Source organism: Heliangelus exortis, chromosome 1 (genome assembly GCF_036169615.1).
Source record: "Heliangelus exortis chromosome 1, bHelExo1.hap1, whole genome shotgun sequence".
Lineage (NCBI taxonomy): Eukaryota > Metazoa > Chordata > Aves > Apodiformes > Trochilidae > Heliangelus > Heliangelus exortis.
Window position 1 is genome coordinate 10,865,352 of NC_092422.1, and position 16,667 is coordinate 10,882,018.

At 44.4% G+C, this 16,667-nt stretch overlaps 2 protein-coding genes across 2 annotated transcripts in view; both read left to right on the forward strand.

The window, feature by feature from the left end:
- HEPHL1 (hephaestin like 1) overlaps window positions 1-8,553 on the forward strand; it is a 34,935-nt gene extending 26,382 nt beyond the window's left edge. Inside the window, exons 15-20 of the mRNA XM_071733871.1 lie at window positions 3,889-3,995; window positions 4,463-4,685; window positions 5,346-5,485; window positions 6,071-6,230; window positions 7,110-7,190; window positions 7,270-8,553. Of these exons, the coding sequence (XP_071589972.1) occupies window positions 3,889-3,995; window positions 4,463-4,685; window positions 5,346-5,485; window positions 6,071-6,230; window positions 7,110-7,190; window positions 7,270-7,472 (914 nt within the window). The 3' untranslated portion in view covers window positions 7,473-8,553. The remainder of the gene's footprint in view (window positions 1-3,888; window positions 3,996-4,462; window positions 4,686-5,345; window positions 5,486-6,070; window positions 6,231-7,109; window positions 7,191-7,269) is intronic.
- A 1,803-nt stretch (window positions 8,554-10,356) lies between these two features.
- Window positions 10,357-16,667, forward strand: part of PANX1 (pannexin 1) — a 28,327-nt gene continuing 22,016 nt past the window's right edge. The window contains exon 1 of the mRNA XM_071733885.1: window positions 10,357-10,671. Coding sequence (XP_071589986.1) covers window positions 10,491-10,671 — 181 coding nt within the window. The 5' untranslated portion in view covers window positions 10,357-10,490. The remainder of the gene's footprint in view (window positions 10,672-16,667) is intronic.

The following is a 16,667-nucleotide window of genomic DNA, read 5'->3' on the forward strand; positions in this document are numbered from 1 at the left end:
AATATGCTCAATGTTTTTTTTTCAGATTTGATTCCATGTTGTAGGTTCTTGATCAAAGGGGAATGTTTGGGCAGGGAATGAGCCTTTGTCTTTATCAGGGGTAGAAACAGGAATATAGCACCACTGGACAAAAAAGCAGAAACAGGTTCATAACCATGGCAAGAGAAGTGCATGCCAGTGTTGCTTTTGCTGCAGACTGAAACTGTAACTAAATATTTTAAAAACAGAGAAACTTACTGATAGAGTTGCTGTTGGCAATGTTAATTGTGCCTCTCTTTATCTACACAGAATAGGTTCTTGCATTCAGAGCTGAGGTGAAATGTGCAAAATGTCACTGTCAAGTGATTTACAAGTCTTTGAAGAAGTGTACCAAATATGCCTCAGTTTCTACTGTAGAAAATAGTGGAAAAATAGTTTTCACAGAACTGGGATTTTTCATATAGAAAAATACCTGTTAAAATTTTTATCGGGTTTTATATTCTCCTAGGAAGCCAAACTCAAACCCAGGCATTAATACAGAATGTTTGGGGTTGGAAGGGACCTCTGGAGATCATCTAGTCCAATCCCCCTGCTAGGGCAGGTTCACCTGGAGCAGGTTGCACAGGATGGTGTCCAGGTGGGGTTTTAATGACTGCAGAGATGCAGACTCCATCACCTCTCTGGGCAGCCTGTTCCAGTGCTCTGCTTCCCTCTAAGTAACAAAGCTCCTCTTAGTGGATGGAACTTCCTATGTTCAAGTTTGTTCGAGTTACCTCTTGTTCTGTCAGTGGGCACCAGTGACAAAATTCTGTCTCTATACTCTTGACAGTCATATGCGAAGTATTTATAAGCATTGGTAAAATCCCCCTCTCAGTCTTCTCCAGACTAAGATGACCCAAGTCTCTCAGCCTTTCACATGAGAGATGTGCTAATCCCCTAATCCTCTTTGTAGACCTTTGCTGAACCGGGGGGCCCAGAGCTGGATGCAGTATTCCAGATGCAGCCTCTCTAGCGCAGAGCAGAGGAAGAGGTGAACCCTTGACCTGCTGGCCACACTCTGCTTGATGCATTCCAGGTTGCCATTGGCTTTTTTGGCCACAAGGGCACACTGCTGGCTTATGGTCACCCTGTTGTCCACCAGGATTCCCAGGACTTTATCCACAGAGCTGCTTGCAAGCAGGTCACTTACAGTCAACTCAAAATGTACATACGTTTTCTTTCCATCACCCATGCACTATTTTCTGTGGTGTTTGTGAGATTCAGTGTGAAGCTAAATGAAAAGAAATTCTTATGTAGTAAACCTCTCTGGAAGCTGAAATCTCTTTCCTGCAGGTAGCTGTATTGATACAGTGCAATCACATGCAAGTTCTTGGCCAAACGTGAACCAGCATCTACTTTGCTGGAGTCTGATGAATGAATACCTGTGGTTAACATATGGGGGGGAAAAAAAAAAAAGGCAGCTGATTTAAATGATTGCCTTGTTTTGGTACCTGTTTTTGTCAATGCTGTTTTGCTGACAGTCGAGGTGTAACACTGAGAACACCACTGTCATGTCTCCTGTGTCCACATGGGAGCAGGCTTGGGACGAGTTAGGGCAGGGAAGATGTCTGTGTTTGACAGCAAACCAGAAGCAAGGATTCTTCAGCAAGAGCTAAGACTTTTAGGAATTTGGAAACAGCAGTTAACAGGGAAAACAAACCTCTCAAAATAATAATAGTTCCTGGGGACTTCAGTCCCCGCCACAATAACCTCGAAATTGTGGCTCTCTTCCTAGGCCAGGCTTGACTCTCCCCAAAGGCTCCCCAGAACACATTTAGTTCTACTAAATCCTGAACCCAGTCATCAGTCAGATTCGTGGCCTGCTAAATTGTGCTCCTGAGAGCACTGCCAGCTCCTAAGGATATTTGGGTGGTGTAGTAAAGAGGTGCACAGAGCAGATCCAAAGCAGCCTAATCCAACACAGCTCTCTGCTGAGACAGCTTCGTCCTCACCCTGTCCATTATACCATTTACTCACCAGCAAAAAGGAAGAAAACACCCATTTTCCTCTTGCTTGTCAGTCTTACCCATGGTTATGCTTCATTTGCACTTCAAAGGTACATTTTTGATGTCATATGAAGTGTCTCAGGCCTTAAGCAGAATGGAGATTTTTTTCCATCTACAGCCTCCATACATTCTGAAGTAAGGAATAAAAAGCAAGGTAGTGGTAAATGACCATGACCAGGATCAATTCTCACATCACACCCTCTAAAAAGAGGTGATGATACATACGTTGATGGATGACATACTCTTCCTTGATGTGTGTCTCCATGGCACGAATGCCTCTGAGACAGAGGTTTCTTGCTCAGGTTTTCTGTCCTATTAGCATAGTGTTGTGTCCTGTTTCTGATCTCCCCTGAAGTACATGAACCCATGCTGTAATGAACAGAAGGTGCTTGCCATTTAAGATTAAAAGATATCACAACATTTACCTGAGACTCATCTCATACAATATGATATTTCAGAGTCACCATTCCTTTTTTTTTTTTTTTGTAGTTATTGCTGTACAATAAAACCTACTATTGTATGATCCATCAGAACAGTGTGACACAAGAGTAGGCTCAGTCACTTCACAACTGTTTGAGCTTGAAACTTCTTCCCCCTGAAGCAGGCAGCTGTTGGCAGCTGTTGGGCTGTGGCTGTACTAAGACTGTGGCCATGTGAGTTCCTTGTTTCCTGCTGGCTTGTTGCCCGTCCCCAGATGTTCATGGCCCTTGTCACCCTGGAAGGCTTTTGGGCCAGAGACTGCCTGGCTTAACATTTTTCCACCACTTGAAGGGGAAAGGTGTTGATCACACCTTATAATCATAGAACTGCTTTGGTTAGAAAAGAACTTTAAGAATATCAAGTCCAACCATTAACCTAGCACTGTCAAGTCCACCACTAAACCATGTCCCCGTGCACCACATCTACACATCTTTTGAATACCTCCAGGGATGGTGACTAAACCACTTCTCTGGGCAGCATATTCCAAGCTTGACAACCCTGTTAGTGAAGAAATTTTTCCCAATATCTGATCTTAACCTCCCCTGGCACAACTTGAGGCCATTTCCTCTTGTCCTATGACTTGTTTGTTACTCGGGAGAAGAGACCAACAGCCACATCAATAAAACCTCAAGTAGTTGTAGAGGCCTTCTACCCTTCCCTGCAGTACCATCAAAAAACAGATGAAAAATCAAGCTGGGAAACGCAGGAGAGACAGCTCATCTAAACACAGGTGTGTTTGTGTTCAGTGCAGAGAACTGGTCCTCCCCCAGTTCCCCATCAGATTGTTCTGTTCTTTTAAATCAGAGGTCAGGGAATCTCTGTTCAGGGAGGATGCAGCAGGGCTGATTTTTTTTGGAAAGGGACGGGGGTTCTTTGGCAATTGCTAGGGAGAGGGGACTTAGCTGGAAGAGGGAAGTAAACCCCTGTCCTCCCAGTCTGCATGATGATATATATTCAGTTTTCCTCTCCTGACCCAGAGCTGATACACTTCTGCAGCACTGTCTGCAAAATCCCAGGGACAACTGCACAACTCAGTGCCCTTTTCAATTGAGAAAATCCAGGAAATACTTTCTGGAGCTTAGCTCCTGACACTTTCAACTGACATTAAGCATCTAGATCCAAGATCGTTGATCCACTACAAGTTTCTCCAAACTTCCCTCCAAGGGAAGGCAGACCTCCTTTTCTGGGGGCCATCAGCCCTCATTTACCCCACTGGAATCTCAGTGACCTCCTGAAAGGCAGAATCTCACCCGTATCCCGTTCCTGCCTGCTTTCACAAATAGCTTTGATGCAGATCATATTTTGATGAGCAGATCTCAGTTACATACTATTCAAAGCTTCTCATACCCAGCTGCTCATGATAAAATTGTTCTCTCTATTTCAGGGGAAATAAACACCTACAGGTGGAACGTCCCAGAACGATCCGGCCCTGGTAAAACAGACCCAAACTGTATCACTTGGGTTTATTATTCAACAGTGAATTTTGTAAAGGTAACCAAGAAATGGTCATTAAAGATTACATTGCACTGGATAAATCCTCACGCCTTGAATAGTGGCTCTGAAAGGATCCTGATTCTCATTCCTGTGAGGACCACAGGGATTTATAATTTACAGAGCTGGATGCTGGATGCTTTGTCATCTTTGATAGCAGTTGCACATACCTGGGTAACTGAATCTGCTGAAATACCCAGGGCTATACCATGGTAATATAATTCCTTCATTAAAGAATGGTTGAAGGGATTTTGAGTTAAACCAAAGGATTGCTTTGGTACATTAACATAGAGATATGTAGAAAAAGCTATCTCTAATCAGACAGTGCTAATTTTTTATCATCTGATAGGAAAATGGAAATTCAGCTTTATTTAATCTGTAATTAGCTTATTAACTATTAGCCTATTAACTATTTAATTATTCAATGTAATAGAAAATCTGTAATGCATATATTTGTTTTATTTCAGGACACATACAGTGGTCTGATTGGGCCTCTTGTAGTTTGCAGAAAAGGAATTCTAGATGAAAGAGGTCTAAGGAAGGACATTGATCGTGAATTTACTCTTCTGTTTATGGTGTTTGATGAAAATGAATCCTGGTATTTGAAAGAAAATATTGAAACATACCTTCATAAGAATCCTGATGATTTTAATTCCACTAAGGACTTTGTAGAAGGCAACAGCATGCATGGTATGAAGGACTCGGTGGCAGCAGCCAAGAGACTCTGGGAACTAACTCTGGAAATAAAAAGATTTCATGAGGGCCAGCCAAGATATTTTTATATCAAAATTGAATCGAAGATAGGGACAAGGCTGCCCTGCCAGACTTCCCTTGCCATTTGGGAGATGTGATCCTTGTGGGTTTGTTCAGTGGGAGTGCAAGGATGACATTTTAAAACCGTGGCTGCAGTAGTACCCAGCTCAGGAGCCAGGAAGAACAGACTGGACAGGGGGAGGAACAGCCCTGGGAAAGTGAACTTAGATTTCTACAAGTAGTACTCATTGTAGGCAACAACTCTATTCCCTCTTTTTCCAACGTGGCTTCTCAGCATAAATCCTGTGTGTTCAGGATTTTGATCTCAACTGGTAAAAAACCTACTTGATCCTTTTCAAAACAGAATAAATGGTTGTTGCTGTCTGGTTAGGTGATTTGGAAACTGAAACAAAAAAAAATGTGGCTGGCTCCCTGAAATGGCAGTAAGTCACTATGGAGAGCCCTTGTTGAAGCCACATGTGTCTGTCCCCTCTGCTTGGGCACCACAGAGAAAGTGTGAAGAATGCCTGAAGTGTAGGTTATCATCACCCATGCCATGGCCAGTTATTAATCAGTCCTATTTTTAATTTCTTCCAGCAATCAATGGGAAGATCTATAATGGTCTCCTGGGTCTAACAATGAACGAAGGTGATCGGACAAACTGGTATTTGATAGGAATGGGCAATGAAGTGGATATACATACAGTCCACTTCCATGCACAGACCTTCATCTTTAAGGTTGGTAAAATTAATCAAAATAAAACCTTTACTGTGTAATGGGAATTTTCTGCAAAAAAGTCCAGGTTCTGGCTTGGTTTTGGAGCTTGGGTATGGAACTTGGGCCTGCTGCTGAGATCAGTGGGATTTTTGCATGTGAAGAAAATACAAAATGAATTAGATCTCTGCAAAGCTTTTACCACTCTGAACCAGTTATGAAACATGAATAAATGTCACTGTTAGAGGATATGATTAGGTGGGTAAAAATATGTATATAGCCATGAAGGAGGAAATCAGAGGGTTATGCCTGTTATCAGTAGTGTTTCATGTTGTGACAGAGTGACAGGAACAAGATTATCCTTGTTTCAAAGAAACACCTATGGTCAACCAGCCCTTGAAGTCCGGGGTCCCCTGTCATTACTTAATTAATGGATTAAAAAAGGGATGTCTACAGACCTCAGTTTCTCTGTGTGGGGCACACTCAAAACATGTTACAAGAGGCATTTGATCAGTCTTGAGGAGCTGGCAGCCTGATGGGCATATTTCGGTGCCCATGGAAAGTACCTGATGCATGACTCTTATAATGCTGGTTTTGCCTTGCCACAGACAGATAAGGACCACAGAGGAGACGTGTATGATCTTTTTCCTGGGACTTTCCAGACAGTTGAACTTGTAGCAGAAAATCCTGGAACGTGGCTTCTGCACTGCCACGTAGCTGATCACATCCACGCTGGCATGGAGACAACTTACACCATCAATAAATTAGGTGCAGTATCAGAAAAACCTCTCCTTGGACTCAGAGGTGGTATCCCAGCAGATCAAGTAGGAGGCAGGCAGGAAAAAGAACTAATGTCACTGCTGTGCTCTGCATGCTGGTGGGAAGCATCAGTAAATTACTGCCATGCACAGTGAGGTCAGAAGTGCTTTTTGAACTGCTCCACATCACAAAATTTCACATATCTGCTGCCTGGGTCCCCACAGTGTTTGCTACATTCCTCCCCAGGGACTACGACCGCACTGGCAGGCACACCTGGTACTGTAACCCTGTAGCAGCTGGGTGATAAATGTAATGCCAAATGTACCCAAAATACTCCTTCCTTGAACAAGGTGAATTTATTTCTAGCACACATTTATTCTGGCCATGAAACTTCAAATGTACAAGTAAATGCAGAACAGCATCATAGACTCATAGAATGGTTTGGGTTGGAAGGGACCTTAAAGACCATCTGGTTCCAACCCCCCTGCATGGGCAGGGACACCTCCCACCAGCCCAGGCTGCTCAGAGCCCCATCCAGTCTGGCCTTGAACACTTACAGGGAGGGGGCAGCCAAAACTTCCTTGGGCAGCCTGTGCCAGTGTCTCACCACCCTCACAGTGAAGGATTTCTTCCTAATATCTCATTTAAATCTACTTTCAGTTTAAAACCATTCCCCCTCATCCTACTACTACAGTAATTAGTGGCGTAATGGAGATGCCTCCAGAGAAGGACTTTGGCCCAGAGCAATAGCTGTGCTGTTCTAATCAGGATTTCTGTTCAGATCAGTGAGGTAGAAAGAACTTAATAAAATCAGGGCTACTTTTCCAGAGACAAGAAAGTGTTTCTTAAGTCTTTTGACTCAGCTATGCCCTTTCTCCCTCTGCACAGAGCGGAAAGCTCTTTCAGAAGGAGGACTCACAACTGGAGCATATGATACAACTACTGCAAAAAATAGGACCACTGCAAAGGGTAAGGAAGTTTTAAAATGTCATTTAAAACTCTTCAGATTTATGCATGTATTTCTCATTAACTACTTTTCTTTTAACAGATTATGACGGCAAAGGGGGTAATTTTTTTGGCAAAACTTTGAGTCCTGGAGAAGCCAGCCTGATACTCATGGCCTTTTTTTTCATTGGACTTATTCTGCTGTCAACAGCATTAACTTTCTTCTGCCTTGTGACCCGCCAAGGAAGCAGGATCCATTATAAGGCTCTCCATGACAAAAGTGCACTTCTAACAGATTCCCTCTAAATCCCTGCTTTTAGCATCATTCACAGAGCTGCACTGGATTTCATGAGAGGCTGATAATAAAACTGAAGCAAGACATCACTGCTAGTCCTACCCCACAGGCAGCTCTCACAAGAGTGAACATGAGCTGTAGGGTTTGAGTCTGAGAGCCACATACCATCCATCACTTTTTCCACTCCTCTGGAGTTCGGTTGAGTTCTGCCCAATATCAAATCTGGCAGCCAAGCAGAGCCCCACTGGCTGCAAAGGATTTGTCCACAAGAATAAGGAGCAGGCAGCATGGCATCCATGCTCTCTGTGCAGAAACATGGGGTTCATGCTAGGGAATAAACACCACCAAGGACTGTTTTAAGCATGCTGGCTCCTGAAGGAGTAAGTGTCATTATGGATGTTCCTGTAGTTTCCCAAAGTCTGGCTCAATTAACTCACCAACATTTAAATAACCTCCTTTTTATTTTATTTTATTTTTTTTATTCCCCCTCCCTGCGTTAAATGAGGAAACCATGCACCAAGGACAGATTTTTAAAGGCATTTAGGGACCTAACATTATAGATGGAGTTCAGAAGAGCTCCTGCTGCTAGTTCCTAACAGCTTTTATTAACCCCTTTAAAAATCTACCCCTCTGCAACCCCTAAGAAAGTTGACTTTGTACTTTGCTACTCATTGTGATCCTCATTCTGCCCCTCTTCCCACCAAGCAGCACCTCACTTTCTACCTGTGATGAAGACATCAGGAGGCTGATCTCTGTGAGGAAGACAGGCAGAATCAGGCCATGTTTAGTGATACTTGAATGTTTATAGGTAATTTTTAGTTAGGTAGTGCTCAGTTGGGCCTGTTTATGCCAGCTACAGCTCTTGCGGACGAACTCAAGAACAAACCTGTGTGTGAAACTGTTTATCTAAATTTGATTTTTAATGTAAATTCAAGTTGCTGTTGTTTTTTTTGTTTTTTTTTTTTCTGATTGCATTTTTTTCCAGTTCTGTACTTTGAAGTATGTTCAAATGTAGGAAACTTTACTGGCCATCACTCCTTAATGGTGTCCTGGATTGGTGTTCATTTAACCAATATATTCACGTTTTCTTGATGTTTCTCAGTTATTTCTTGATTACTTTGTTTGCCCCGGTCAATCAAAAGCACACACTTGAGGTAGAACTGCAGGACTGAGCCCAAACAGGAGTTATCCCACAGCAATAAACACTTCCAGACTCCTCTAAATCTTCCCTCTGAGATGGAAAAATACTGTAAGTCCTTTCATCTTTCTGCTTTGTAAACACTAAAATTGAGGTCTCCTGTCCTAAAAAGTCAGTCTGTGCAGAACATTTGCTCTCTGTATACTAACAAAACCAAAGCCTTTCACCTAAACATATATTGTTAATAAAGGAAATTACTCAGTATTTTCCTTTTAGAGTAGCTAATGCCTCTGACATTTTAGAACAGAATCAAAACTGTATATTGACCATAGAAACAAGCTGTCCAAAGTAATTATAACAATAATTTAAAAAGTTATTTGTATGAACATTCTGGCAAAGTTAATTTTATCTGCCAGGCTTCTCAGTTGGTATGGTTGCTGTGAAACAAGACTGAAGCCTCCAAAGGTCTCAGGGCCTCAGGACATTACTGCTGCTTGCTCAGGTGACACAAACAGAGTGTGGAGCATCACAGAAAGAGTAACATCACCTGCCCAGCACAGGCAGCACAGTCAGCTGTGCCCTGACACCTGTGACAAAGGACAGCATCTCTGTTGGCTTTGCAGGAATTAAGAACAGAGCAAACAAGAAAAAACCCTTAGTACTATTGCATAAATGTCAGGGGCACCTGCATCTTGATGTGAGTCACATCCCCCAGCCCCATCCAGGAGAGGACACAGCAACACGAGAATGACACAGAAAGGAAAAGAAAGGGAATCAGTGTTGTAGAATAGTTTCTTTATGGAGAAGTATTTCCTTGGGTTTGGGTTAGGGAAAACAGAAGGAGTAATTAAAAGCAGATAGAACAGAAGTTTAATAAACTAGGACTTATGAAAGGAAGACTTCAGTGCACTAGGGAATGATTTGTCCCTTTTGACAGAAGCAGGATGAGCCAGGGGGAGCACTACAAACCAAACACACTGCAGAAGGTGGCTCTGTACAGGGAGGACAGTCACTTCCAGCACCTCCAGTGCTCCTGCCACTGAGTTCGCAGTGGGTCAGAGAGCAGCTGGAAAAATACGAGGGGGGAGGGGGGAGAATGAATTCAGGGTTGCTAAAGGTGAAGGCACCATACTGGTTGCCACGAAAAGCATCTTGAGATGTGGCGATGCGGACCAAACACTTTGAAATGCCACAGCACACGCTGGCACAGGTTTCCCAGGGAAGCTGTGGCTGCCCCCTCCCTGGAACTGTTCAAGACAAGGTTGGATGGAGCTTTGAGTAACCTGGTCTAGTGGGAGGTGTCCCTGCTCATGGCAGTAGTGTTGGAACTAGATGGTCTTTAAGGTCCCTTCCAACCCAAACCATTCTGTGATTCTGTGATTAAGGGCTTGGAACACTTTCCAGAAGAGATGGTGGGGAGAGGGCTCTTCAGCCTGGAGAAGAGATGACTCAGGGGGGTTTACTGGTGTGTGCAAACACCTGATGTGGGTGAAGAGCACACGGATCCGGGCTCTTCCCTGTGCCCAGCCAGCGGCCCAGAGGCGACGGAAGAACTGCAATACGAATCCCCGCCCAGAGCCCCCCTCTCCGGGCAGGGGTGGGTGTGTCTGTGTGGGTGTGTCTGTGTGTCTGTGTGTGTGTGTGTCTCTGTGTGTGTGTGTCCGTGTGTCCCTGTATCGCAGCAGTCCACCCTCCTCGCTGTCCGGGGGAGTCCCACTCCGCATCCCGGCACGGGCGGAGCCGCGTGGGGCCGGGCCGGGCTGCGGGGGCGGAGCCGGGCCCAGAAGAGTCCAGTCCGGCCCAGCCCGGCTGTGCCTGGAGGAACCGGGCGGAGCCAAGCTCAAGCCGCGGCGTGCCGGACCGCGCCGTGCTCGGCGGAGCCGTGCTCGCCATGGCCATCGCGCACATCGCCACCGAGTACGTCTTTTCCGACTTCTTGCTGAAGGAGCCCCCGGAGACGCGGTACAAGGGGCTGCGGCTGGAGCTGGCGCTGGACAAGATCGTCACCTGCATCGCCGTGGGGCTGCCGCTGCTCCTCATTTCCCTCGCCTTCGCCCAGGAGGTCTCCATCGGTAATCGGCCGTCCCCACGGATCCCTCGGTGGCGAACAAAGGGCTTGGCGGGGCGGGGGCGCTGGGGAGGAGGGGGCAGCGCTCCGAGGAGGCTCCGGGAGGGGTTTGCGGTCGGGGCTGGAGGAAGAGGTTCCTTTGGGCTGTGGGGAGTACGAGAGGAAGAGCTGCTCCTTGGGGCATTCCCTGGGCGCTGCCATTCACTGGCACCTCCCGAGCAAGAGCCCCGTCGGCTCAGCTGCTGCCTCTCCTGGGTATGGGCTGGTGGGAGAAGAGCCCTGGAGCCGTTCCGTGCCGCGCCGTGTCGGGCCTTGTCGGGCCGGGCCGGGCCGAACCGTGCCGCGCCGCCCTTTGTTTCCCAAGGCTGCTCAGCCCTGAGCGGGAGCAACCTGCCGAGCTCTGCCCCCGGGGGTTCGGCAGGAGGGTTTGCTGTGGTTCAGCAGCTGTCGGCGAGAAGCGCTGAGGAAAAGGGGGCTCAGGGCTCTGCGGGTGGCTCTGGCGTTTGTTGGGGCCGGGCACCTGGTCCTGGGGTGCGAGCAAGGTGGGCAGTAAAAGCCCTTACAAAGCTTTCCCCTGTTCTGCTGCGCCTCTGCAGCTGTTCCAGTTGTGTTTCTGGTGTGACTCGGTAGATAACGCTCTGTGCTTCACCGGGGAAGGGCCAGGTTTCCTTTGCTATCTTTTTTTCCCCATCCCCCGATTACAGAATTGCCTGTGCGGCAGCCAAGCACCCGCCCTTTCTTCTGAAATGGTGAGGAGGCTTCTAAATCCAAGTGGCAAGGACTTGAAACTTGGAGGTTCACTTATAAAATCTGTTTTTTGCTCTGCATTTAAGTAGTGCTGCATGAATAAAGATTTCTAAGGTGGACAATCAGTACTGTGTATTTTGAGACAGGGGATCAAAGGACAGAGCTGAGACAGAATCAATGCACTTTCACTCCTTCAGAAATCCATTTTATTTACTGTGTGTACCTGTCTAATGGCATTCGGTGCTGTATATCTGAGATACATCATCTATAGGTTTTAGTCAGACAAAGAGAGTGGAAGCTGTAATGGCACTATATGAATGAATCTGCTGAATCTGTGCAAAAACGTAGTGAAGAGATGAGATCAGATACCAGGCTGCTTAAGCCATAAGATGTCCCAGACTGCTTTATTTACATCTGGCTACACATCTATTGCAATAGATGTGGTTTTGACCCAAAGCACTGAGTCCTACAATATCAGTGCACAGGAATTGAGAATGACCAGGCTGGGAATGCCAGGACCAGATCTGAGCCCTCTGGGAGCTCTCATTGATCAGAAGCTGGATGGATACAGCAATATTTCTGTCATCCAACCTGCTGCTTTTAGTTCTAGGTCTGTTGCTGTTATGTGCGCATTTCTTCCTCTTAAAGCAATAAAAAAGAGGACTTGCATTTCCGTATACAAGCCCCTTAATTCTTCCTTCTACTTCTCTAAAAGCACTGGATCCTGTTTGAAACACTGCCTTTGTATCAAGGTCTCTTTTATGAGCTCTGCGGAAGTATTTCTTTCATTTTCATTTTCCTTTCTCAGGTAAAGCTCCAACACATAGCTGAATTACAGAGTTTGGTAAAGTGTGCTTTTCTTTTGGATGAGTTCTCATCTTTGCTAATCAAACATTAGGGCCTCAGGGTATGCTACAGGTAAAATATTTTCGTATTAAACTAATTCAAAACAATCAGTGACTGCAGTAGTATCGTAAAGCAAGAGTTAAAATGTGTGCTACATCTTGCACATGGCTTATTTTGCTTATAATCCTGACAATCTGTTAGAAGAAAACTTCAGGTTTAAAACCCAGCTCTTCTGTTTGAAAAATAAGTATGAAAATAAACGAGAAATACAGCAAGCCCCTGCCGTGAATGAAACTACAGCACGTGGTATTCATACAGAAAGTGATACCCTGTCAGCCTCCCTGCTGTTAAGGCTGTCACCTATTTCCCACACAGCCCTGGCAGCTTAGCAGTCTGTCTGCTTACAGAGATCCCAAAGCTTTTTCCTTTAATGCTTTTTGGGGAATAAGAAGGTCCTGAGCACTGGAGGACTGGATATGCCCAGTTTTGTGAGCATTGGTGTTCAGCCAGCAATACAATAGAAAGCAATGATTGGTTTTAAACACTTCCTGATGTAACTGTGCTTTGAAAAGCTCAGGAATGCTAAACCGAGAGCCAATGGTAGAGTCCATTTTAGGTATGAAGGATGAGTAACTCGGGATCAGAAGTGGTTGTGGAAGTGCTATTTGAGTCATAGCATGGAGGTGTCTTTGCCTCCAGGTGCAAAATATGAATGTCCTTTCCAAAAATGAATGCTTAGCTCCTATTTCTGTTTGGGTAATTGCATTCTTCCCACCTAGAATGCTCTTGGCACCTCAAGCTGTCATCCTCCTGTCATGCTCTGCCTTCCTGTTTTGTTGTAGCATGGTGTCAAATAACTGCAATTTTCCTCCTACCTGTGGTTGCTGTTAATTGTGCAAAATGATAACAATGTTTATGAAGGCTACAGAGGTTTTCTGAAGCCACCAAGTAACTTTTAGTTTTGATAGAAGTTTCGGGAAATAAATAATCCATGTTGGCTGTTTCTCAGCTGCAGGCATGGAAAACCCAGCTGCCATACTCAGTGAGCAGTGCCAGAACTCATGGGTTAGTACCTGCACTGCACTTCAGCATCATCCAGGGGCAGGAGGAGAGCACTAATCTAAATTTATTCATGGTTATATTTCAGAATCCTGTGGTTGTCTGCAGGTTGTAATGTTGGTAAGCTGGTTCTGGTAATGCTTGGATGTGATTGAGTTGTTCTCACAGCCCTGGGAAGTTTTGCTGCCTGAAATTCTGCATCTGTTATCTCTTTACAGCTAGACCTTGATGTAATTTTATATAATTAATACTTGGAACTTGAAAATAGAAATAACCATAGAATTGTGAGGATTGTGTTTTGTATGTTTGTATTTCCTATGTTATGGCCTGATATAACTTCCTTATATTATTTGATCACTCTTAGGGTAAATATACCACAGCTGATCAGGTAATATGGGAGCAGAAACCATATAAATATTACTAAATTGCCCATCCCTCTTATAAAGGAAAAAAAAAAAAAAAAAGATAGAGCACCTTCAGCCATGTATAAGCCACAAATTAATATATTTTTTTCTGTCATCTTTCCATGACCATATTTTAATAAGATTAGCTTTGAGCCAGGATTGAATATGAATATAAACATATGATTATGTTCATATTGTTAGATATGCTTTCTTACTGTAGAAATCTTGGCTATTTAGATAAGATACATAGATACTTATTACCAAGGCATGGTTTGCAGATGGATACTGAGCAGGTACAGGCAGTTGAGCAGAGAGGAAATTGAAACAAGCTGCTGAATTTTGGCAGAGGCTTGTTTCCAAATTAGTTCTGGGAAAAATACTAGAGGCTGGCTTGGGATGCAGGTGAAAGAAAAACAGATGCACCAACTGTTTGCATCTTTTCCCATAGGAAGGCAACTGGCAATTGCTCATATGTGCTTAAACCCAGTGGCTGCTTGTCACCAAAAATGTTGTTTGACCTGTATATGGCAGCTTTCAGGCACCTCTGTGCCCTGGGCTGCATTCACTGCAGCCTCATCTGGGAGGTGATGACAGGGAAGGGAGATGAAGAGGGAGGGAGAGAACTGGAGAGGGGAAGAGAAGGGGATCTTGTGGTGGTCACCAGCATCCTTACTACATGTTCAGTGTGGGTGCTGGTTGTGCATGGCTCATACACAGCTGGTATGAATTAGTCCTCTTGTTTTAGCATCTCTGATCTGTAGTGCAATAAAACACCTTGGGAAACTTCCCGGGACATAGAAACCATTATGTGGTGAGTCAGGATACCTCAGAAAATTGGATGAACTTTCATTAAAGCATGAAGGCCTGGGGAGCACCACTGGCTTGTCAGTTGTTGTAGGATGCTGGGTTAGGAAATGCCTAAGCCACAGCATCTGCATCAGTCTGTCAAAATGAACATTTGCAGCACTAAAAAAGTTTTATTTCCTTATGACACATCTTACCATTTCAGAGGGTGCTTGAAGGTGAGAAAATGAAGCTTTGCCCTGTGCTCTACATGCCATGGGGTTAATGTCTCCATTGAATACCCTTGGCTTGCCACACTCCATTTCCACCTTATTTCTGGGAAGAATTTTTTTCCTCAATTTGTGTGGTTTAGTTCCCATCTCCAGACAGTTGCCTGTCTGTGGGCTCTGAGGTGCTTTGGCCAGCAGAATGCACAGAATGAAGGATGTTAGTGGGGAACTCTGGGTGCTGCATCCCAACAGCCTCAGTGGGTGCCCTGGGGGAAGCAGTGTCCGTTTGCAGCATCTCTTATTGCATGTCCAGCTGAGCCTGCATCTCTCTGTATACAGATATATCTCAGCTGTGGGCTGAGATCTTGAGAAAACTTCTCCAAGTGCTGCTGAAGCAGGCTGTATGCTAATAATTGACATTTGCACATCTTGCACATTCAGGGGATGCTTTGAAACCTGGGGCATTAATGACAGGACTGAGTCAACACTTGTGTGAGTATCATCAGTTGGGAGCAGCCAGACAAACTGTGAACTTCAAAGCAACTATTGCTAGAAGTGCAGACCCCAGAGAAGAGCAGCCTGGGCTGTGCTGCTCTTTGGCATCTTTTGAGTGCTTGGTAAATGGCAGAAATTCCCAGCACTGGGAGCAGTCCTGCCTGGAGAGTCAGGACAAACTTCTGAAAACATTTGCTTTAATGTCAAGTTTAAATTGCCTTTGGCTGAACATCTTCAGTTGTTGATGAGGAGATTTTTCTATGTAACTTCTACAGAGCCAGGTTTACATTTCTGATGGAAATGATGTTAAGCTGCTTATGGTGCCAGAGTTAATTTAAAAACCATCATGGCTCTGTGGTGCTGCCTGAGGTCTGGGGTACCTCCAGTGTTGGCAGTGAAGCCAAGTGGTCATCACCACTGTTCGGAGATATTTCGCCTTCAGGTAAACTTTATTTTCCTTAGATCTCAATGGTGGGAATGTAATTCACAAGTTTTCTCCCACTAATCAAAAATCCTATTGCTCTGAAGTCAATGCTTGGTAAACACCCAGCTCTTTTCCCTCTGCATGATTTTGGGACTGCTTTGAGGGATAACTTGCATCCTGGTGGAGAGGGAAAGATGCTTGCTGGCTCCTTCGGTCCACTCCATTGTATCACCTGAGATTTAAGTTTTGCTGCTAATCCATTGCCAAAATAAACCTCAACATGTTCTTTTCTTGGTTGCACCTATTGTGTTTCTCCATACTTTCTTCTTAAACAAAGTGTCTGCTCTGTTTCACCCAACCTTCCACTCTGGTCCATGAAAAGCATCTGTAAATCCAATAAAATAATTAATTCTGAGCTTCTCCTAATGCATGTGTGAGCACCCACACAGACACCTTTTTTCATATCTTGAAGTATTTTTAAGATTAGGGTGGAGGATGTGCATTGGATGGTGCCTGGCAGCCTGTACATTCTGTATGTGTCCCTTGACTTTCTTGTTTGTGGGCTTTTCTTTAGTGGCTGCTAAAGCACATAGTTCTCAGTAGATAAAATCAGGAGCTCGGGCATTGTGGCAAGTTCATTTTGCCTTGTGGAAAATTATAGTAGTAATTAATGGCCAGGTTTTCATCCAAGCTTCATCATGCAAAATTTTTTCTTTTTTTCCTTTTTTTTTCTTTTTATTTTTTATTTTCTTTATTTCTTTTTTTTCCTTTCTTTTCCTGCTTTTCTTTTTGTTTCTTTTTTTTCTTTTCTTTCTTTTTTTTTTTTTTTTATTTGTCCCAGTGATTACAGTGTGTTTAGACATAAAATGATTACTTACTGAAGGTTTAATCCTGTCAACTACAACCACCTGATCCTGGTCCAGGAAAAATAGTTCAGCATATGATTAACATTGATTCTTGGAAGTACTCTGTGATTTGTAGTGTCTCAATTAGATGATTAATTCAGAAGAGG